A 14,937-nucleotide genomic window follows, 5' to 3' on the forward strand; every position below is an offset into this window, starting at 1 on the left:
CCACACCCTTGCTTTAAATGCTGCTGGCTATTTGTGCATGGCAAGGTGCCTCGACGCTCAATCCTTACAAGGGGACCTGTGCTGTTATACTGAGGTACTGCTGCAGCTGCATGGTGAAACCAAGCCAACAAGCTTCCCCTTTGCTTTCCTCCACTGTGCAGGTGCTCCAGCTAGGTCTCTGCTCTTAGTGGAAACTCAGGCTTGAGATAAGGGTGCTGAGCCCCCACCCTATAGCCGCTCCACGTGGCTGTCAGCTCTGCCACTGCTTCGGCTTGGAGCACCCATGCAGTGCTGAGTGCCGCGACCAGGGTATCTGCCGTGTGCTGGAGCCCACTCGTGCCCCCCTCTTGCATGGGGGCCTGGGTGGGCTACCCAGGGAGTTGGGTCCCTTCTGAGGCTATGGCTGTGCCTTCTGTCACGACAGTGCAGCAGGAGGTGAGCGTGCTGGCCTGGGCAACCGCTCAGGGCTCTCCAACTCAGACCGCAGGGACACGAGCTACGCGGGCAGGCAAAGCACCTGGTGCGGAGCGCGCGGCCCCGGGCAGTGTCCCGTCCTGGGACGGGGCTCGCGCGGCAGCGGTGCTCGGTGGCGGGGCCGTTCCCCTGCGCGGCGGGCGGGCGGGGTTTCACGTGCCGGAGACGCGGGAAGCGCTGCTGTGGGCGTGAGCCCACCCCTCCGCCCACGCAGGTAGCGTGTTCCCACGCCGGTAAGGGTGGGTGGGTCAGAGGCAGTGCTGCTTCGGGGCCATTCCCCCCGCTGTGGATTCCAGCGGGTGGAATTCGGGAATCTCATCAGGATATTGGGAATATCATCACTTCTTCCTCTGTGGCTTTTTCTCCTCCACAGTTAAAAAAAAGCCCGTTGGAGGGCAGAGGAGATGCACGGTCCACTCGGAACTCCGCTCTCGGCAAGCCGAGCTTCCCCGGGGGCGGAGCCCGCGCCTCGCCCCCGCCCCGTTCCCCGGGGAGCTGTCCCGCCGGGCGGGCGGCAGCAGGGTCCCAGGGCTGCGCCGACACCGCCGCCCCCCCGCGCTCCCCTGAGGCGCGCAGCCCGCAGCGAGCGCGGCCGCTCGGATGGGGCGGGGCGGGCCCGGCAGCCCCCGGCGCGGTGTCCGTGCTGCGGGGGAGGTGGGGGGACCCCCCGGTGGAGCCCCCCCAATTACGTGCTTAGCCTATTTGACTGCTCCACGCGCCGCCTGCCGCGGCGCCGGCCAGCCCGACCGCCGCTTCCCCGCGTCCCTGCCCCGGGGCCGGCTCACGGGGGGGCGGGGGCGGCCCGCTCCGGCTCGCCGCGCTGTTCCGCAGCAGGGAAAAGCGATTCTTCCCCCGCCTTCCCCCACCCCGGCCCGCTCCGCTCGAAAACGCGGAGACAGCGTAGGGAAAGGCTGAGCGCCCGGAGCCGCCGCTCCCGAGGCCGGGGGGCCGCCGCCCTGCCCGGGACCGCCCGGTGCGCGGCCGGCCGGCGGCGCGGGGAACGTCGGTAACTTCATCCCGCTCACATGACGGGCCCGCACCGGGACCTGGGAGCACTGCCAGCGGGGCGGGGCGGGGGCGGGCGGAGGGAGGGAGGCGCGGCCGTGAGCGCGCCCCGCCGCCCCCCGCCGCGCACCCGCCGCGGCCGCCACTTCCCGCGGGCGTCGCTCGGCGGCGGGTGCGCTGCCTCCGCAGGAAGCGGCCCTGCGGCCCGGCCCCTCCCGCCGCTCGGCGGGCTCATGCACTCTGCGGCGCGGCGGCGCGGGCGGCGGGATGGCTCCGGCGGCGGCGGCGGGCGCTGAGCTGCGGCCCCCCGCGCTGCTGCTGCTGCCGCTGCTGCCGTCGCTGCTGCTGCTGCTGCCCGGCCGCGCCGCCGGCCTAGAGGTGCAGCGCAAGTTCCTTTCGCCCACCCCCACCAACAACTTCGCCCTGGACGGCCCCGGGTCCCGCGTCTACCTGGCGGCCGTCAACCGGCTCTTCCAGCTGTCGGGGGGTGAGCTGGCGCTGGAGGCGGAGGCGGCGGTGGGGCCGGTGCTAGACAGCCCGCTGTGCCACGCGCCGCAGCTGCCGCAGGCCTCCTGCGAGCACCCCAAGGTGCTCACCAACAACTACAACAAGATCCTGCAGCCCGACCCCGAGCAGGGCGTCCTCGTCGTCTGCGGCTCCATCTACCAGGGCCTCTGCCAGCTGCGCAGCATGGCCAACATCTCGGCCGTGGCCGTGCGCTTCCCGCCGGGCGGCAGCGACCCGGTCACCGTCTTCCCCAGCATGCTGAACGTGGCGGCCAACCACCCCAACGCCTCCACCGTGGGGCTGGTGCTGCGCCGCGGCGGCGGCGGCGCGCGGCTGCTGGTGGCCGCCACCTACACCGGCTTCGGCAGCCCCTTCTTCCCCCGCAACCGCAGCCTGGAGGACCACCGCTTCGAGAACACGCCCGAGATCGCCATCCGTGCCCTCAACGCCCGCGGCGACCTGGCCAAGCTCTTTACCTTCGACATCAATCCCTCCGACGACAACATCTTCAAGATCAAGCAGGGCGCCAAGGCGCGGCACAAGCTCAACTTCGTCCGCGCCTTCCTGCAGCGCGGGGCCGCGCCGCCCGCCCGCCGCCCCTACGCTTACCTGGCGCTCAACAGCGAGGCCAACGCGGGCGACAAGGAGAGCCCCTCGCACAGCCTGCTGGCCCGCATCTGCCTGGGCGAGGCGGCCGAGGCCACCCTCAACGGCAGCGGCGAGACCAAGAAGCTGACAGAGTCCTACATCCAGCTGGGGCTGCGCTGCGGCGGCGCCGCCGACGCCTTCACCCGCCTCGTCTCCGTCTTCCCGGCGCGGGCGGCCTGGCGCAGCCCCGCGGTCCCCGGCCCGGCCTCGCCGCCCCCCGAGGAGCTGCTCTTCGGCGTCTTCGAGCGGGCCGGGGCCGGCGGCGGCGGGGGGCGGCCGCAGTCCGCGCTCTGCGTCTTCCGCTTCGCCGAGATCGAGGAGACGATCCGGGCCGCCCGCAACTCCTGCTTCGTCAGCCCGGCCGCCGGCATGGTCACCGTGCTGGACAGCGTGGTGCAGGGCACCGGCCCGGCCTGCGAGAAGCGGAACATACAGGTACGGGCGGGCGGCGGGCACCTGCCGGCGCCCTGGCGGCGGGGAGCGGGGACGGGGCGTCCCGGCGCAGGACGGGCGCGGGGAGCCGGTGGCCGGCGGGAGGCAGCCCCGTCCCGTCCCGCCGCTGCTGCCGCGTCGCCTCGCTCGGGCGTCCCGTGGCCGCAGGCGCTGCGGGCGGGCGGGTGCGCTGCTCTCTCCCCCGCGTCCCGCGCCGGTTGGGTCCCGGCTGCTTCCCCCCGCAGCCAAAGCCTGCGGCGGGGCTCGCACTGGGCAGTGTGTTTGTCGGGGGGGACGGGACGGGACCCCCCGTCTGTTGGGGTCCGCCGCTCTTCCCACGCCCCTCTCCCGGCGGCTCGCGGGCGCGCAGCTCCTCGCTCCCCCGTGGGTGCCCCGCACGGCGGGGGAGGGGGGGGAGGGCGCAGCGCCGTCCCGACCCTTCCCGTGTCCCGTCCTGCGGCCGGCCGGCCCTGCCAGGGGCCGCGCACAGGCTGCCTTGTCTCCTCGCCTTCAGGGGAGTTTGCCATGGTCGCGGTTTGCTACCAAGCGGCTGTAAATATTGACGCCAGATAAAGACGCCTGTTTTCCCTCTCACCGAAGATATGTGATGCTTGGGAAAGGCAGAAAGAAAGAAGGACTGCTTTAAGACTGCATTTTTCCCTTCCTCTGGGAAGGATGCATAACTCAGCTCCATCAAAGATCGTAAAAACATCTGTGTGATTTCCAAGGTAAGATAGAGCGTTTGGGCTTGGGCTTCCCTGTGCAATGCCAGTGGCAAGGAGAGAAAGGTTTCCCATGGTAACCGGAGTGTTTAGTGTGGCATCTCCATGCTGTGTTAAAATATGTAGTCTTAATGCACTGGTTCATAGACCTACTTTAGCAAAGTTGAATAGTTTTTCCCTGGTGGCAAAGTACAGGCTGCTTGACAGCCGGGAAATGTGGTAGTTGTCCTGGCTTTTGAGTTAATTCCACAAAGACTGGGTGTCTTAAACGCTGGGAGCACAGTCATGAAGCCTTGGCAAGGTCACAGCTCTCAGGGGAGTCACTGGGAGTCAGGAATCCTATTTACAGGATGAGAAGGCACCCACAGTGCTTGTTGGCTGTGGCTGAAGCTCAGCATAGCGGCGAATCAGCCCCTCAGCCCCTAGCAGGATTGAACTGTCTCTGCCAGGTGGGTCAGGAGGATGCATTGAGGCTGAGACTTGTGGAGGGTGCTCAGAGAGTTTGCCAGCCTAGCTGTCACTGGAAGGCAGAAAGACACCCGCTTCCCTTGAGCTTCCTCAGTGCTCCAGGACTCTTGGGAAGATAATGTTTTTTCTGACTTTTGCTCAGTAAAGAAAGTAATAATGGCCTAACACTCCTCTAATAATGTTGAAAATATCAAGGACAGTATCCAGTGAGGTATTTGGACAGCAAATTCCCTGGTGATTCCAAGACACCCAGCGCAGGAATGAGATTTCACTCCGTCTTTGGGTCTGGCCCCTGATGCTGTCTGCTGTAAAGTGTGCTCCTGGTAGCGGTACTTCTTTCCGAGCATTCGGTGAGGCAGGCGGCTAGGAGCACGTTGTCAGTTGATGCCACAAAGGCAGCCTGTGAAGGATGGCGGTGTTCTTGAAGGGGTTAGGCATTGAGGGTGTGAGGTTGAGAGGAGGAAGACAGAAATCGCTGAGCCTCGCTGATTCCATAGAAGTTAGCAGAAACCCTCCATGTTTACCATTGTGGTGAGATCAGGCTGCGAAAACATTTGTTTACGTGGAGACAGCGGTATGGCTGGCGGTTATATAGTGTGGATAGGGAAAATCGGGTTTTAGTCCCTACTGACAGTGCTGTGTCGCTGACCTTGAACCAGTCATTTAACCTAAGTGCCTCAGTTTCCTGATTTGCCGCATGATCCTGTAGTTATTACTATTATTCAGAAACCTAACTCACACATAGCATGAGATTGCATTTGTAAAGCTGCTTTGAGATCCTTTGATGTTAAGTACAGCAGGATATAAATGAAGCATACCATTAATATTCGTTCATGCCTAATATTTCTACACTTTCCATTTACTTGAATCGTATTCCTCTAAAACCGCTGACCAAGCCTGCTGGGAAGCCTTCCTACCAGTCAGAAGGAGAGCCTTTCATGATTTTTTGCCTTTTACTTAATCATTAGAATTGCCAACAAGTTAACAAGCTGTTTTCAAGTCCCAGAGTGGCAGTGTCAAGAGAAGAGTTGTAATACTGTGTTTCTTTGTGCTGCAAAAACCGAACATCAATTTCCACCTTCAAGACAATGAAATACTCTAATAATTTTGTCCCAGCCCTGGGAACGCAGCAGGAAAATGTATTAAAGCAGCAGCTGGTTTGGCAAAGCAGATCAGCATCTAGCTGCTTTCCCATTATGAGCTCCACGTCTCCACCTTAGTTAGTCTCCACGTTAGTGGGTTTCCAGGTTTTCTTTTGCCTGATAGGTGCTTCGGTATTATCAAAAGTGTGGTTCATTAGTTCTTCATGTGGACTAGGTGGTTGGGTTTTAAGCTCCTTCTGGAAGAAAAAATGAAAACCTAATGATGGCCTGATTCATTCTGAGCGCGCGTTCGGCTGAGGTAGTGGCTTGTTACAAATATGGAGCATGGGCTGTTAGGTGTAATGCGGTGTGAAAGGAAAATCATTGCACCCTTGTGTGCTCTTCTGTCTAATTGAATGCTCCTCTTCAGCACTCGGCTGTGACTCAGCCGGGGAGCTGCAACACTCTGCTGCCAGTGATGGGGTTTTGGAGCGGGCCCTCTGCACATCGGCCATCCCTTGGCTGTCCCCACTGCACTGCTGCAGCAGCGCTCACCGATGAGGGGCCAGGCTCGTTACCCCTCAGCATCGTGAGGAGAGGTCTGATGGGAGGCTGGCACTGCACAGAGGGGCTTCGTTCCTGTGCAGGGGAGCGCTCTCCAGCAATTGTGGCTGGCATGGTGGGAGCTCCTTGTTCAGCTCTCACTGACTGCCTGGGACTGGCCACGTGGGGGGCTGCGGAGAGGGGATGGGTGGACCTGGGGACTGCATGTCTCTGGTGGCTGGCAGGGGAGCCCCGCTGACCCCTTAGCCTGCATCTCCCAGGCTGGGCATGGGGAGTCACCAGCTTGGCCCGGGAGCGGGCCTGCTGCTTTGATGGAGGAGCTAACTTGCAATTAAACACATGCTTAACGACTTTGTGAGACGTGGAGAAAATGTGCAGACGAGGATAGTGTGGGTCAAGGGTGGAGGCTGGTTGGTTGTTCTCGGTGAGTCCTCCTGTAAAGTCATTTACCAAGGAGGTGAATTTGCAGCGGCAGCTTAGGGGAAGGAGGATGTATTAGGGAAGGATTTAGTTTGATTGGGTTCTTGTACTCAGAGTGAGTGGGTGAGCTCTAGGATTGCTTTCCCTCAACAGAAATAGCTTTTTATAATGAATTTTGTGTCAAATACTGGGCTATCTTTGTAATGCATGCAGTTAAAATGAAATACTCGCACAGAGTCGCTGCTGCATTTTGCCCACTCGAAGCCTGGGTGGAATTTGGACCTGAGACCCCAGGAGAGAAGAGGAGTATGAGCTGTCTGTAGCAGACTGTCTTTAACATCATTTGCAGCTTGATGCACTGACAGAGCTTATCAAATCCTGAGGCCACTGAGTAGGTTTAGTTCATGTTTGCACTGTTCTGCCCGAGCAGGATTGCTGCCCAGTAGGCTTGAAGGTCACACTGGCTGTGTGGCTGGAGCATGGCGCAGATGTGGCATGCCAGAGCCCTTGCGAAAGCAGAGCTAGTTAGACCCTGACCCTGGCTTCCCACTGGCCCGAGAGGAGCTGTGTGGGGTGTCCCAGCACCTCCCGCCTCAACACCACTGAAAATAGAAGTACGTCCATTCCTGTGGCACGGGTGGCCATATGCTGTCTCATCGCTACGTCTCAGCAGAGTGAAGCCTCCATGGCATCCCCTCGCCACTGCCCTGTCTCTCAGTCTGGTGTTTGAGGCAGGGAGACACGGTCGGGTACCTTCGTGCTCCTCCAGCTGGCAACTGTCTTTTTGGCCAGGGAAATGAGGACGGCTGCCAGGCAGTCCGAGCCCTGCTCTCCTGGACGTGGCCACAGCAGAAGGGCAAGCGAGTGGGTTTCCAGGCATCTCTGCAAACCTTCCCGCTCTGGGTGTCCAAGTGGCGGCTGACTTGGGGGTCTGAGTTTAACACAAAGTAAAATGCACTGCGTGACAAACAAGCACACTTGAGGAAAAGCTGAGCTGGTAACCCCATCCCACGCTCCCAGCTGTGCTGGACTCCTTGTCTTCTGTGGTTTCTGCGCCGAGCCCCATGCTCTCCTAAAAACTCCCAGAGAGGTAATGGGGGAAAGCAGGCTTGTATTTGTTAGGCTTAGATTTGCTAGCCAGGGATCTGTGTCTCTCCTGGGAAATGTTTCGGGGTCTGCAACTCAAAAAAGGCTGAAAATCCGGTTTGTTTTCTGTGCTGGAAAACATAGGCACGACGGCATGGGATAATGATGCGTTTCAGCATTAATTCTCAAGTTTCTGGCTCTTGTGGCTTTGTGTCAGATCCTGCATGCTCATTGAGCACAGTGTTTTGTGGTGTAATGATGAGACACCCACCAGTGAGCTTTACTATAGCGGGTTGTTAAATAAAACGAACTCCTTGGCTAGACTGTATAAACAGTCTCAGTATATATGTATGCCTGGGCATGGAAATGTGGTTTGAAACCAGTTAGAAAATGTTCCCAAAGAAAAAAAAACCTCATATACACGTGGGAATATGACAAAGCATCTACTTACTGTCCAAATAGACTGTGGCATCTCCATGGGATTGGGTTTTATAGGAGCTGAGTTACTTTGAAGTGCTGGTTTATACTAATTTAGAAATTCCAAACATGAAAATAAATGTGCTCTAACCTTACATCTACTCAAATAAATCCGGAGGATTACCCACAGAAAAGAAACTGGGAATTTACACTTAATTTCTACATTAAAAACGAGGCAGGAGTTCTTGTATCAGGCTTAATTTCTGCTTTTCACAGAACGCGTTGTGTTTGGAGTTGCTAGCACGCACCTGAAAATGCAAATACCCTGTTACTGCCAAGCTGCACTGTGCTGTTATATCACTGTAATTTGTTTTGCTTCTGGATGTCGTTTTACAAGCAGTGGGAAGTTGGTGTCCCTCCAACACGCTGTCCGAGGGCTGGGTGGTGAGGGGCCGGTCTGCCCATGGAAGGGCTGGCAGGACCCGAGATGCCCGAGATGAGAGGTTCATGCCACAGCCTGAGCTTTGCCGGGCTTTGCAAGACTTCAGACACAGACCCGAGTACTGTGTACCGGCTCTGTCTCTCACCTGGTATTAGCCAGCTGTGGGCAACTGTTGGGTATGTTTCCTTGGGAATTTCTGTGGAAGTATGACCTTCTGCTCGCAGTCCAAGCACTCACAGGCAGAGCCGGAGCCGTGTGAATCTTTTCCTTCTTGGGAAGGCAGGCTCAGCTTTGTGGGCTGCCTGTGCCCGGGGGCTTTCCTGCTGCCGGGGCCTGGCGCAGCCCTGGCACAGGGGAGTCTCCCAGGGAGCGGGTCTGTGCCCCCAAGACAAAGGTGGGTGGTGGGAACACACCACCCGGGAGCCCTGGGGCCCACCCCTGCTTTGCATGTGAAGCTCAAACAGATCCCAAATTGCAAAGGGAAATTCGGTTGGGGTGGCAGAATTTTCTTTGCCTGGAAGCCAGGAGTTGCGCTGCTTTAGGTGAGAGAACAGAAAGCAGCTCCTGGCTGTGGCAGATGGAGCCTTGGGACCATGGTGCTGGCTGATGCCAGGTCCCTTGGCAGAGGGGGATCAGAGCTGTTCCGCGGGTTTCTGGAGAGCTGGAACCACAGCCAGCTGCGCAGACCTTGTCCTTCTTGGGAGCTTGGCACTCAGACTAACTGATCCATTGAGCTCATTACATTTCCTGTAACTAAATAGTGGTTTAGGTGAGGAACAGGGAAGGGACCATTTTGGCCAAGTCCAGTGTTGCGTGTGGAAGGTACATCACAGCTGGGAGGACACTGGAGCACTCCGGAGAGGTGCTCACATGACTGTATGGAGGTGGTGATCATACCTCGACAGCAGTCTCTTCATTCACGGGTTCTCAACCCTGTCTGTGTAGCCCCAGGTGTTCTCCAGGGCAAGTGTTTGGTTCCCACGTGTGATCATGAGCCTGCTCGCTAGGAGCTCTGACTGGTCCTAGCTTGGCTCTGGGTCCTCCGTGGGTGGAGATGAAGGAATTTGCCATCTCTTTTCTGATTTTTCAAAGTCTACTTTATAGTGATTGAGAGAGAAGATTGGTGGGGCTGCGGGCACCTGGAGGCGTGAATAAGGCACCTAGAGATGTGGATGGGTGCCTGGGAATGCTGTAAAAACACATCGCTACACCTTGTAAATCCCAACAGGTGCCTATTCGAACTCGCAGGCAATGGCACTGTTGTGATATTCTGGCCTGATGACCTCTTCCAGCAAGTTGTTGGAAACATAATAGGTCTGAGCCCCTGGCTATGGTAATTGAATGCAAACACCTAGGCAAGCTAGAACGAGCAGCTGTTGGAAACAATCAATTATAACCACCTGAGTGCCACCATGCACTACCTACAGCAGCGTGGCTGTGCCTCCCGGCTCAGGCTCATGCGTGGCACGTGCGACGGGTCGCCGGTCGTGGCTGGCAGCTCCTCAGTGACAGGGATGGCACGCGCAGGCACCTGACTGCTTGTTTGCACCAAGGAGGTGAAGGACAGGGGTCAGCGTTCTTGACCGGGAGGAAGAAACTGCTCCGTGCCCCGGGGCATGCAGCTGATGCCCGGAGGCGTGACTGCCCATGCTGTGCACCTTGTGCAAGGAGCGACAGGGCTGTGCCTGTGGTGTGGCTGCAGCCCTGTGCGCTCCCAGATCCGTTTGTCGTTGCGCAGCCTCAGCACAGTGCACCAGTCCGTGCTGGGGGAGCGTTACTGCCCACTTTTCATAGGGGGAAGTAGGTGGTCAGAGCCACCTGGCCGATGCCTTGTCATTGATGATGGGTGGCTGTGTCAGGGTTTGAATTGAGGTCCTGAGTGCTGGGGTGCTGCAGTGCCACCGTCCCCCCAGCAACATAGCCGGCATGGGCATGGCGCAGCAGGCGGGGTGAGCCAACCCCTGCAGCTGCAGGAGGGATCCACTTTGCTTTTCTATTTCTTTATTGTTTTGTTTTCTTGTTGGGTTGTTAAAGAAGTGACTGCAAGTCCATATTTTCTTTTCAAGTTGGCTCTAACACGTTGCAGCAAGTGGAGGAGGTGGCAGGCTGTCGATGGCAATCTCCCACTTTGGGAGACTGGTAGAATTTATTGACATTTTTGAGCAGAGGGAGCAGTACTAATTTCTAACATCTGGATAGCAGCTCTGCTGGCAGCTGCCACTCCGGCAGAGTGGGGCTGGCGGGGGCGTGGGACAGCTCACTCCCGAGAAGGCCCCGATCAAACAGAGCCTGGATGAGCCCCTGTTAGTTGTGGCACACTGATGAGCGCGGCTGGTATCAAAGCCTGTGAGATGATTTGGCCTCGTTACCCACTGAGTGTCAGTGGGGCTTGTCCAGTGTGGGGAGCGTACACTGGCTCCTCACACAGATCTGTGCTGAGACTGGGACCAGGATGGCCACAGGGGCCGTGGCATCCTGCAGCAACCGTGGTGCAGCAGTGATGGCCTGTGGTGTGAGCAGAGCTGATCTGCTGTTGCCAGCCCCTGTGCCTCCCTCCAGTTCAGGATGCATTGATGTTTGAAGGGAGTGAATTACAGATAAGCACAGCTTTTGCAGGTGAGGGGTGGGTGGGACAGGGCGTGTGTTGGCTTGGGGTGTTTCTTCAGTGGGCAGTGGGACAGGAGTTAACTTGGATCTCCAGGCTTTTTCCATACTGGGACTGTCATTCTGCTGTGCCCTCCTCTGAAGGTGGCCTGGCCAGAGTGGCAGTCCCTGAGTTTTTTGCCTTGCTCCCAAGGGTGCTGCTGCATGGGTGAGCGGGGCCACAAGAGCTGCGAGACCCAGAGCGAGCTCAGGGCTCCTGGTGAGGCTGGTTGAGTCCAGGGCGCAAAGCACAATTTGAGTCTCAGGTCTCGGTGAAGCTGCAGACTTGTGTTTGGATCTGCAGCCACCAAACCTGTGCCAGCTGCTGTGCCACCGACAGCGGGAAGCAGCAGCAGCCTGGCCAGGCAGGACCAGCTGTGGGAGCAAGGCTGCCCATTTTTTGAATCTGAACCACTGGAGGGTCATCATTGCTCTGACAAGATGTCTGTGGCTTATGCATCGCATAGTGGTGCTGGAATACAAATATTTTCATTCTAACCCAGAAGCAAAGATGCCTGAAAGTCTGGATTTTGCAGATATGTACCTCTATTATTTGAAGGAAATTTGGAACTTGTTCTCCCGTTTTTGTCTCATCTCTGTTTAAAGTATTTTGCTGCTTCGTACTGCTCCCTTCTGGAGCAAAGCCCTTCAGCTATTAGATTTGTATCCCACCGTCTGCTGACTGCTGCCAACATTCAGTGGGTTCTGAGTTGCTAGTGGCCAAAAGCCATCGCTGGTGGATTGCCTAATTAAAAGGGGCCATTGAAAACCTGGCATGTTCTAGAAAACAGTTGTGTGTAGAGTGAACTTTTTAGGAATAGTTGGGAAATGTTTGCAGTACAATGATAGCAGTTGATGAAGAAGAGGAGATGTGAAAGATGAGGGGGTTTTAATGTAAAATAAAATAGCATTTTCCAAGTTAGATGCGTGAGTCCCTGCCATCCTTCAGTACATTTCGTGGATCCAGACAGGAACTGCAAGCGGTACCAAGGCACCAGGACTGGCGTGCTGCTGCATGCTGTTCTTCGGAGAGTGGTGGACCCAAATCTGGGAGCTGGCTCTTGCAAGGAGTGGGCTCTGGTTGGGCTTTCAGCAATCAGTGTGGCAGGTCATTATGTGGGAAGGAAATTGTGGCTGAATCTCTGCTTGAGGGGACAGATATCCATGTCTGGAGAGCAACTGATGCAGATGATTTCTTCCCCGCACTTTTTCATTTGGTTTGAATCGCGCGCATCCCTGGGGTGAGCCACACAGCAGAAGGCTGGGATGGGTGTTCCCATGCATTCCTCCTGGGATTCCCCCTGCCAGGAGAGCGCTGGCCTCTCAGCACACTGGGGCTCCCTGACTGGAAATGCTCCTTGGCCACTGTCAAATAAGCTGCTGAAGAAAGGTTTAAAGTTTCAGGGAAGAGCTGGGGTTGCAGTGTTATATTCCTGGGATCTGCTAACTGTAGTGTCATTTTTTGCTGAGATTTGCTGTCATGGCAAGCTACAGAGCTCAGTGGATCTTTCCAAACAGTTTTGGAAGCACCTGTAAATCTTGAAGACAAGATAAAAAATGGTAGAGAAAAGGAAAGCCTTCCATACATCAACCAAGGAAGAGAGGTGCTCAGTTGCTGAATCCAGTAGGACCACTGATTTTTAACACACTTTGAAATTATTCTGCTGATTCTAATTTCCTAGCTGGGAGGGACAGGTGGGGAGAGATGCAATACTGGAAAGTCAACAGGCACAGTGCTTTCAGTGAGGTGTCTGGAGAATGTCTTCGGCTTCATACAAGCGCCGCCTGTGAGAGGAGGCTGTGTCTCTGTGAGTCCAGGGGCTGGCCGCAGGTTAGAGGGCCTTAATTCTTCACACTTCCCATAACCATCCTTTTAACCTGTTTACCTGAATTTTCTCAGTCCCGAAAATGAGGGTGGAGGTCTCTGTCTCGTGTGTTAAGGGTGTAGGAAGGGTACAGCTGTGAGCTGGGGAAGCAGTGCATCTGCCGTAGACCATATCTTTATGCCTTGGTTACTTCTGCATTTGGAGTGCTTGGTTAATGAGCAAAAAGGCTTTTTTCAACCTTGCCATGCCAAGCTACCGCAGCTGGCTGGGTGCTGGAGCAAGCAGTGTTGTTTTGTTTCTGGACGCCGGTGCCAAGGCTGCTGAGCAGGCGAAGCGCACAGTGGTACCCGTGGAGGATGCCTCTGCGGCATGGCGGTGTGGGGCAGCGCTACCGTTCAGGGGCAGGTTTTACTGAGGATGCATAAAAATAGAGTTCTGCTCGTTATATCTGAGCTTAAATGATTTTGGCAGAGGTAATGAGGAAGATACAGGAAAACATTTCCTATAAACTGTTGCTAAATGCAGATTTGAACTGACACATGCAAAAGACCAGTTGTGTTAGGTAAGAAGTTGTTACTTTAATGGATGATTTTTTCAGCCCTGAGTCACACAGATATGCCTTCAGAGCATGTAAAGTGCTAAGTGTTAGTAGTAGCAATAGTAAAAAAATAACCCCCAAAGACTGAGGAACCGAACTCACAGTTCACCCAGGACTCTCCTCCCTGTGAGAAGGAGTTTGAATAGTTTGAGATTGGTTGCTGAAGCCAAAGCTCAACATAAATGAGAAACACAGCTTGAGTGGTGGAAAGGGGGGCTCTCCCAAGGGAAGAGCAGCTAAGAAAATACAGCCTGAATAAATCAGCTGTCTTACTGCAAACAGTTTTGAGGGTGACATGTTAGTTTGGCTTTGAGAGCGGTGTGGGTGTCCTTGGGACAAGGCACGCTTGTCTGATCTGCTCTGCTCCTTGTCCCTGGGGAGCGGGGCAGAGGAGCCATGTTTCCAACAGGGGGGAATTTAAAGGACATACAAACTCTTGCTGCTTAAATGCATGTTATTTTGGCTATGACAACCCCTTTGGAGCCTGTTGTTCGTTAATCCCTCTGCTTGCCCATTCCTGAGGGATTTGATTGTATAATCTGAAGTATTGTATTTAATGCAGGATGAAAGCTAACATAATAAGCTTGACTGGTCTTCCTGGTGGCATGAAGGATGTGTAATTTCAGTTAAAAGAGTGCTACTTTTTTATGAGCTCCCCGTGCAGTTGCATGTGCTGCTTCAGCTCCCTGCAGCATGAAGTACCGGTGTGTGCCAGACCCCCGGCTCGTGTGGAGCAAGGAAGGAGACCCGTGCTTGGACTGCCTGGGCTGGCCGGAGGTGTCCCAGGGGATGGGTGTGCAGAGCAGGTCCTGCCAGGCTCCTGTCCACATTGCCCTCAGTGTTCTTTACCAGTTGTTCAGCCTCAGGGTCAGCACGATGGGGCTGGGGCTGCTGGGGTGGTGGATGGCCACAAGTCTAGCCAGTTCCTGCTGGAGGATGCGGCAGAGGAGACCAAGGGGGTGATCACACTGTCTAGCTGCACGCGTCCGGCCTCAGTGCCACCACTGGAGCTGAGACTGGAGCCTCTGGGGACTCCTCAGGGCTCTTACATCCTCCCTAACACCCCAAGGAGGGCTCACATTGTAGACACCCCCTGTCCTTTCCTCCTGCACCTGCAGTGATGCAGCAGAGGCTGGATGGCCGCAGGAAGTCTGCGCTTGTCCCAGCGGTTGTCAGGCTTTGGCCTCACTGTAAGCAGGCTGACTGGCTTTGCCTACAGCCCACCTCTTCCCTGGTCCTGTCCCAGCCTTTGGGCTCACCTGCATCTTCCCTCCGAGGCGGGTTCTTGCAGGCAGCAGCCGAGCAGGTGTATGTGAGGGTTGCCACTGCTGGAACAGCAGCCAGAGCTTGTCATTTGCCCTCTGAGATGAGAGACAGTGCTGGGAGCATCTTGCGGCATTTCCAACCCCCTCACCTCTGGTGGTTTGAGGTCTGCGGTCACGGCAGGAGCAAATGTGGCTGCTGCCACTTAGATGCAATGGTTGGGCCAGACCCAGGCTTGGCCTTGAGCTCGCTGCAGGCCTGTCTCTTTGCAGACTCGCCTAAAACGGTTTCTCCTTTGCTTTCAGGGGGGCTGGTGGGCTCAGCCTGTCGGGTCAGCTCT

At 56.7% G+C, this 14,937-nt stretch overlaps 1 protein-coding gene across 1 annotated transcript in view; it reads left to right on the plus strand.

Moving 5' to 3' along the window:
• The first annotated feature begins 1,604 nt into the window (after positions 1-1,604).
• PLXND1 (plexin D1) overlaps positions 1,605-14,937 on the plus strand; it is an 83,838-nt gene continuing 70,505 nt past the window's right edge. The window contains exon 1 of the mRNA XM_056334774.1: positions 1,605-3,069. Within this exon, the coding sequence (XP_056190749.1) occupies positions 1,747-3,069 (1,323 nt within the window). The 5' untranslated portion in view covers positions 1,605-1,746. The remainder of the gene's footprint in view (positions 3,070-14,937) is intronic.

This window comes from Falco biarmicus, chromosome 4, assembly GCF_023638135.1.
Source record: "Falco biarmicus isolate bFalBia1 chromosome 4, bFalBia1.pri, whole genome shotgun sequence".
Taxonomy (NCBI): Eukaryota; Metazoa; Chordata; class Aves; order Falconiformes; family Falconidae; genus Falco; species Falco biarmicus.